Source organism: Geotrypetes seraphini, chromosome 6 (genome assembly GCF_902459505.1).
Source record: "Geotrypetes seraphini chromosome 6, aGeoSer1.1, whole genome shotgun sequence".
NCBI lineage: Eukaryota > Metazoa > Chordata > Amphibia > Gymnophiona > Dermophiidae > Geotrypetes > Geotrypetes seraphini.
Genome location: NC_047089.1, coordinates 13,489,645 through 13,498,240, shown reverse-complemented (window position 1 = coordinate 13,498,240; position 8,596 = coordinate 13,489,645). Strand labels below are relative to the sequence as shown.

The following is an 8,596-nucleotide window of genomic DNA, read 5'->3' as shown; positions in this document are numbered from 1 at the left end:
TTCGAGTTGGGCGGAGACGTTCTCTTGTAGAGAGCGCTGAGCCTTTTTATTGTGTTTCTATGCTAATTACATCAGGGTAACTCCCTTGTTCACATATCTAAAGATTGGTGGATACAAAGTTACATGCATTTACATTGTGATCACCCTCAAACTCAGCACATAGTCAATGCCTGTCCGCTGATGTATCTTTCCATATAAGGACTACATAAATAAGGTAAGGGTTAATTTGTGACAAGGAAGGGGGAGAGGGAATGATTCAGTATTCTGTCACAGGGGCTGGGAAGTCAGTGTGCTGACTTCATCCCGATTCAGAACAGCGTTCCTACAAAAATGGGGACGAGGTGAGGGAAATAGTTTTTTGTAGACTAATGTAATGCATGCCTATGACAGGTGATACCTCCAATTACATTAAAGTAGATACCAAGCAACAAGCCCATTTTAATAGACATTTATTTTCATAAATGTGTGCAAAAAGACATGGTACAATTTAATTCTGAAATGGTTCTTTTTTTCTTCCACAGGAAAAACAAAACAAAACAGGGCTGCAAAGGCACAGTGTAGATAAGACACAAAATGTTGAACAGGTAAAATTATACATGCAGGTACCAAGATCTGCAGTTAGATTATCTATAATCGTTTAAGCACTATACATATTCATGTAAACATTTCACAAATGGTAAAGTCAAAAATGTATAGCTTGTGCAGGAAGCCCATTTTACATTCATCTGGAAGATTTTAATACAGAAGTATTATCTAGTCTACACGTTTCACGTCTCCTCATATTCAAATAAAAATTGCACCTCCCAATACTATCAATTTTTGCCCAAGTATTGCAAGCGGCGTACCACATCCACTTCACCCTCAACACTTTTCAGTGTCCAAATCCATACATTAACATCTTCTCTACCAGGGGTGGGCAATTCCGGTCCTCGAGGGCCGGAATCCAGGGGGGTTTTCAGGATTTCCTCAATGAATATGCACTGCTTTCAATGCCTATTCATTGGGGAAATTCTGAAAACCCGACTGGATTCAGGCCCTCGAGGACTGGAGTTGCCCATCCCTGTTCTAAACAGTCGATAAGTAGAGAGCATGAAAAAAGCACAATATATAAAATTCATAGGAAAACAAAAATGGGGAGAAAAAAAATATGACGTGAGCATTATGTTGGCTACATACTTTGTGGTTTCCGACCCACATATTAAAAAATTATTAAAAATATGGGGCAGTCCACCAACATTGCATTGCTTGTGCTTTAAAAGGGAGCTTTTCTGTTAGAGAAAAAAAAGCCCTTGTGCTACTAACCCCAGGTCCAGGATACAGTAATAACTGACATGCGAACGAGAATGTCCGCTTCCCTTTTCAAGCCTTACATGTGCACCAGCAATGTGAAAACCTTATTCCCTAAAAGATTTTTTTTTTTTGGAGGGATAATGTGCAGTTTTTCCTACCAAACTCTTTCCCTTTGCTGTCTACATTTTTTTTAATTTTTTTTTTTTTTTGGGGGGGGGGGAACATGAAATAACAGGGCTCCTTTTACTAAGCTGCGCTAGCGGTTTTAGTGCACGCTACATTGCTGTACGCACTAGACGCTAACGCCACCATTGAGCTGGTGTTAGTTTTTGGCGCGTACTGCAGGGTTAGCGCAAGCTTATCTGCAGTGCGCGCTAAAAACGCTACCACAGCAGGGTTAGCGCAAGCTTATCTGCAGTGCGTGCTAAAAACGCTACCACAGCAGAATTAGCGCAAGCTTATCTGCAGTGCGCGCTAAAAACGCTACCACAGCAGGGTTAGCGCAAGCTTATCTGCAGTGCGCGCTAAAAACGCTAGCGCAGCTTAGTAGAATTTTTTTCAAAAGGAAAAAGACTAACCTGCTGTTCAATTACTAATCACTGAGCAGCTGTGGAAAGTTGCACATAGGTATTGCCAGCTCTAGCCCCTCCAATACTCTTGTCAATAAGTTACTGTACAAGGAGAATACAGCCTCTGGCTTAATGTTCACCCCCTGCATCTTCACATATGGACCACAGAAAGAGCTCAGTTGCTTCCAGTGGCACAGACAGTTCCTTCAGAAACAAAGTGCAAAGTGATTCCACCACAGTGAGCAACATTAAAAAGGAGAATTGTTTGCAGAAAGACCAGTTGATAAAACTGATCTTTTGAGAAAAAAAAGTAAAAAAAAAAAGGATAAGGCACCTCCTATTATCCTGCAAGCAAGACAAGGGAACAGAAAAGCATTAAGATTTCTAGTACAATTAAAAAAAAAAAAAAAGTTATCTCCCTCCCGCATTAATACTTAGAAAATTGAAAGACAGGTAATTCTAAACCTACAAATTCTTCTTGAAGGCAGTTCTTGTAGGGAAAACCACAACCACATTGAATAAGTGCTTTATTTAGTCATAAATATGTGCCGTCTACAAGTTCTTCCAGAGCAGTTGTTCTAGCAAGGTTTCTGAAAAAACAAAAATTCTAAACTTGCTTTCAGAAGTGGGGGAGGGATAGTTTTAAAATATGCAACATGGGATATTCCCCTCTCGTTGCCTTGGAATGTCGGTTCACAGAGGATACATTCAGTGTAATAGGTCCAGCTAGTTGAATATTTTTCACTGCTCATATCCAAAGGAAAGTTTACAAGAGGACTAAATCTTTTTTTTTTTAAAAAAGATTCTAGTTCCTGAAGAGCTGCCAGTAAACCGCTGTTGACATGTCCTTTAGTTGACTTCCAGGATCTCAGTTTCAAGAAGGCCAAACTTCGTCTTGTACTTGTCGAAGAGTTTGACCAAAGAGTTCACGTACATGCTGTGATACAGATCCACTTCTTTCTGGCTTGGGTTTTCCATTTTAGGAATGGTGATTGGCTCCCCAACTGAAAAAAAAAATAAAAAAATATATATATATATGTTATTCAGACTTTGTACATGCTCCAGTCATCTTTCTAGAAGGAGGTTTCTATTAATCTGTTACTCTCCACATGTTTATATGACATAAACCTATTGGTGACAAAAATTGCTATGTTTTACGCCAAGGAATATTTCAAATCTGTGGTATTATTTCTGAAGCCACAGCCTAAATTGTATTGTGGGATAATGTTGGGAGGGGGCACAAGGGAGAGATTGAATACACTTACAGAAGGGCATCCTAGTGTTTCCTGCTGGAGGCCAATTATAAAAACCTTCTCAGCAGAATACGTATACATGTTAAGAGCTGACTAAGGCCAAAGGAAAATCTGTTTTCACAGCTATATAGACACAAATGAGGACAATACAGTACAATCATACTTGTAAATCACTTTGAACGCGACAGTAGTAGCACTATATAATTCAAAGAGACCAAGATATCTATATTTGGGAATTACATTTCATCCTCAAATTTAGGATAATCTCAGTATAATACTAATCTCTAAACAGTGCCATTTTCAAAATTTTCCTTTAAAAATTATAAAAGCTGAAAAAGCAAAGGGGCAAGACTCTTCCAGTTCTTTGGAGCTTGAAAACAAGTGTGGAATGTTATTTAATGAAACTATATGCATTTGGAAGCATTATACTAGCTTGCTAATAGCTAACTAATGTAGTCAAGAATGGTAGACTAGTGAGGTAAACAGGTACAAGCCTAAGAGCCCAAGTCTCCTGCTAGTCATGATGGGATCCCCAAAAGCTCGCTTGCAGCTTGTATTTCTTTTAACTTCAGGCAGGTTTAGGGTTCTCAGTGACATGGGGGCCCAGGGCAATTGCCCCGTTTGCTTACCCCAAGTTCAATGCCGATATCACGCTTCTAAACACGCTGATTTTTAAAAAAACAAACTTCAGCTCAATTTTCCAACACAAAGTTTTATATAGTCTCCCAACAAGAATCTTGTTTCGCCAGCGAATACTGGTTGCATCAGGGGACATTGTTATTCAATGCACCAACGACTCGCAGCAAGGCATGTTTGGTAAGAATACAATGTCTTGTCAAAACATCCACTTCCTGATGATCAATGTTGTACCTACGAACAAACAAATCTCGTCTTCAAGGATCTACAGGCGTGACCAATGCAACACAAATTACATGGACACCTCAATACAGTAGATGACATTCATAGCAGGGCTGTGGAGTCGGTAGATAAATGTTCCGACTGACTCCTCAGTTTTTTGTACTTCAGATTCCGACTCCAGGTACCTGAAATTTCCTCCGACTCCACAGCACTGGTTAATTTTCAGATCGTTAAAATGGAATGTCAAGTTGAGAGAAATGAGCATTTTCGACACCACCTTCTTTTTGCTTTTAATCAAGGTTCTAAGGCCGCAGAAGATGCTCGCAACATTTGTGCTGTGTATATAGTGGGTGCTATAGCTGAAAGAATTGCTCGTGATTGGTATGCCAAGTTCAAAAATGGAGTCTGTAGATAAATGTTCCGACTCCGACTCCTCAGTTTTTTGTACTTCTGACTCCGACTCCAGGTACCCAAAATTTCCTCCGACTCAGACTCCACGGCCCTGATTCATAGTAGTGAAAAGTCAAATTTCAAACTTAGGGCTCCTTTTACTAAGGTGCGTTAGCGTTTTTAGCACACGCTAAATGAAAAATACTAACGCAAGCTCTATGGAGGCGTTAGCGTTTAGCACACACGCTAAAAACCGCTAGCATACCTTAGTAAAAGAGGCCCTTAGTGTCTTCTGTTCAGAAATTTTAGCTTCAACCCCCTCTTGCATTAGGCCACAAGCAGTAGAACGCCCAAATTAAGAAATATCTTGCACGATGAGATTTTCAAAGGTGTCCATGTAATGTGTGTTACATTGGTCACGCCTCTAGACCCTTGAAGACAAGATTGTTTGAACATAGGCACAACACTGATCATCAGCGGGAAGTGGATGCTTTGACAAGACATTGTATTCTTACCAAATATGCCTTTAAAGATTTTCGTTGTCCGGTGACCACATTGCAGCTTCTCAGCGACGGAGAGATTTAGGTCTCCTTTTACTAAGGTGCGCTAGCATTTAGCACATGCAAAAAATTATTACGCGCTAAACTGTATGGTATGCTTCTAGAATAATGCCATTTTACTAAGGTGCATTAAGGTCCTAATGCACCTTAGTAAAAGGAGCCCTTAAAGAAAACTATATCAGTTTGAGCAGAAGTGGGTCTTTGGATGGGATACTATTTGGCCCAAAGGGTTGAATCAGCGGATTGACCGGTGTGTTTTTGAAAGAATACGGTAATTCAGCTCGAGTTTGCACACCAGAAACGAGCAGGAACATCGGAAAGGGATTAAACTGGCATTTCTTAAAACGCGGTGCTTGCTATGAGCCATTAGTGCATCGAGCAGCAATTTCCCCCGGATGCAGCCGGCGAAACAAGACTCGTGTTGGGAGATTATGTAAAATTTGCGTTGGAAAATTGAGCTGAAGAAACTAAACTAAACCTTATGTTTGTATAACGCGTCATCTCCGCAAGCGTGGAGCGCGGCACGGTTTACAGAATTAGGATAGAAAGGAACTCCCAGAAGAAGAAGGGCGATAGGAAAGGAACTAAGAGGGTAGAGAGGGGTCAAGGTACCAGATAGCGGGAGGTGTTAGATTTTTGAAAAGAGCCCAAGTTTTCAGGTTGTTTGCGGAAGAGTTGGAGGGAGTTTGAATTTGAGCGGGGAGGTGAGGTTGTTCCAGAGTTCTGTGGTTCTAAAGGGGAGAGACGTTCCTAGTTTTCCTGCGCGGGATATACCTTTTGTAGAGGGGAATGATAAGTTTCAGTTTTTGGGAGGATCTGGAGGCGTTAGGGTTTGAGGCGTTCCAAAGGAGTGGAATAACGGGAGGAAGGATGCCGTGTAGGATCTTGAACGCTAAGCAGGCGCATTTAAAGAGGACTCTGGAATGTACTGGAAGCCAGTGAAGCTTGGACAGAAGTGGAGAGACGTGGTCGAACTTGCCTCTTGCGAAAATGAGCTTAGCCGCGGCGTTCTGAATTAGCTGAAGTCTATAGAGGTTTTTCTTAGTTAGGCTTATAAAGATGGAGTTTGAAAAAACAAAAACCCCCCCAAACAGAGGGCCGAAAAGCGTGACGGCATCAGCATTGTTCTTTGGGGAATGTTTGAAGAATTCAACCCACAGCTAAGGTTTTGTTTATTTTTGGCATCATGCGCACTAGGGGGGGGATGTTCTCTTGTGAGATATGCATGGTATTTTGTGAGCGGAGTTTACGCCTGTGATGGGCTCAAAACTTGTGACAGCAAAATTTCTCTAGCACAGCGACGAGCTGCTTTAATATTTTTTTCTCCGTTGTTGTTGTTGAAGATCCCACATACTCCTCTGTCTTCTCCCACTTTTGGCACAGTAACTTTCATAGATTATTATTGAAACAGTATTAACAGTCGCTATACAGCAAATTCTGAGAAAAGAACCTCTACCATACGAGTTAATGCTTTGGGAATATGAATGGGTTTATTTTGAGTATGAAATTAATCTTTCACAACACATTTCCTTGCCAAACATATACATCACTAATTTCTTAATGTCAACCACCTTGAATGAGTTCCAAATGATTAACATACTGTCATTTCTTTATGAAGTCTAGATAAGCCAAAAAAAAAAAGTGCAAAAATTCACGGGGCACGTTTCAAAGGGAATAAAGCACAGACACTCTTCAGACTTGGTGGAAAAGCCGACAAATTCATCTCAAATCCTTTCTAGAACCAGAAAGATGAAGACTTGTCTGTACTGTGTCACTGGAATTGCCTACCCCTGACGTATTGGGACAGATATTTTCTTGTCTGATCCCAATACTGTTTTGTTGCCACTCTTTTTTGGCCTCTGACGCTACATGTGAAAATTTATGTTTCTTTTTGCCCAAGTATTTGATCACATTCATTGTTGATTTAATTATGAATTGATCACGAGCATAACTGTTGGGCAGACTAGACCAGGGGTAGTATTCCAGTTGGGTTTTCAGGATTTCCCCAATGAATATGCATTGAAAGGTTTTTCAGGATTTCCCCAATGAATATGCATGAGATCTATTTGCATGCACTGCTTTCAATGCATATTCATTGGGGAAATCTTGAAAACCCGACTGGAATACGGCTCTCGAGGACCGGAGTTCCCTACCCCTGGACTAGACGGTCCATTGAGGTCTTTAATCTGCTGCCATTTATTACGTTAGTTATCTTAAACAGTGCCGTCTTTTATAATTTTTTTTTCAGGAAAATTTTTGAAGATGAAAAAGCAAAGGTGTCTTGCAAGACTTCCCAAGTCTTTGAACAGTGCAAAATGTTTTAATGAAATTATGTGCATTTAGAAGCATTATACTAGTCCACAGGTGTCAAAGTCGGTCCTCGAGGGCCAGAATCCAGTCGGGTTTTCAGGATTTCCCCAATGAATCTGCATGAGATCTATTTGCATGCACTGCTTTCAATGCATATTCATTGGGGAAATCCAGAAAACCCGACTGGATTCCGGCCCTCGAGGAGGGACTTTGACACCCCTGTACTAGTCGAAAATGGTGCCTGCCTAGGAGTCCTTACTTACCAACTGTATTGATGGGTCTAGAATAAGGTACTAAACCCCAGCTGTTAGGTGAGAAGATGCCACAGCCATGAAACACACACGGAGCGAATCCAATGTATTTCTGGAATTTTCTCTGTACCCAGCGACCCCAGGAGCCCTCTTCAAAAGTCACCTGCTTATAAACCTCATTTTCACCAAACGAGTACACAGGAACCAAATCAGCCCTAGCAAAAAAAAAAAAAAAAAGGCACATAATTTTCTTGCACAAATGACAGACGGTTTCATCCCCTTTAAATATTTAGTCATGATTGGATACAGCTTCCCCATGTTCCTAAAATTCACCAGTTTTAACCTAGTTAATGTTTTATTTCTACAGTACAATGAGAGACTTCAGATCTGCAAGCTATGCAGGTGATAAACAGAAGATCTTATACAGTTTTCACATAAAGCCCCATGGGAAAAGTACCCAACAGTCTACATTTCACCCACTATTGGGCTGCTTCAAGCACCTGTTGTATTTACTCGCATTGGAAGATCAGCATAGCTCCATATATCCATACGCAGTGGCCAAGCACCTACAATATCCTCCTCAGGAATGAAACACTGAAGGGAGGGTCTGGAATCGGTCATTTTGCTCAATATTGGGGGTGATCAGCACCCAGAAAGCTGGTTTTAAATGTTAAAGGTATCCTGACCATGGCTGCGAGCCCTCCAGAACAGGTTGACAAAGCCGTCCTTAAACACCCCACCTCCTGGGGAATAGGCAGCAGTACTCCAGGTTGTCTAATACCTGGGAATTCAGGCCGCAGACAACTGCTCAATGCTCTTGCACCGGGGAGCTGGTCATATCCTGTTTTTGCTCAAGCGTTCCAGTTTTAGAAATCTAGGGTAAAAAATTTTTTAAAAACCCGGAACAAGAACCTGTGCTGCCCACGAGGTATTGTTTTAAGCCTTTCCAGTCCCCGAAAATGATGGAGAGGACAGACAGACAAGTGTAATACATACTGTCCATAAGTTCCATCAGAACAAAAGCAGATAGGTCTGTTTATAAAATACAAAAGATCCTGTGTATGGCATTCAAGTTTACTTTTCATGGAATACTGAAAGACAACTGCAAATTATCA

At 41.0% G+C, this 8,596-nt stretch overlaps 1 protein-coding gene across 1 annotated transcript in view; it reads right to left on the bottom strand.

Moving 5' to 3' along the window:
• Nucleotides 1-432: 432 nt before the first annotated feature.
• Nucleotides 433-8,596, bottom strand: part of DGAT2 (diacylglycerol O-acyltransferase 2) — a 59,948-nt gene continuing 51,784 nt past the window's right edge. The window contains exons 7-8 of the mRNA XM_033950127.1: nt 7,494-7,696; nt 433-2,863 (exon numbers count right to left, since the gene is read on the bottom strand). Of these exons, the coding sequence (XP_033806018.1) occupies nt 2,709-2,863; nt 7,494-7,696 (358 nt within the window). The 3' untranslated portion in view covers nt 433-2,708. The remainder of the gene's footprint in view (nt 2,864-7,493; nt 7,697-8,596) is intronic.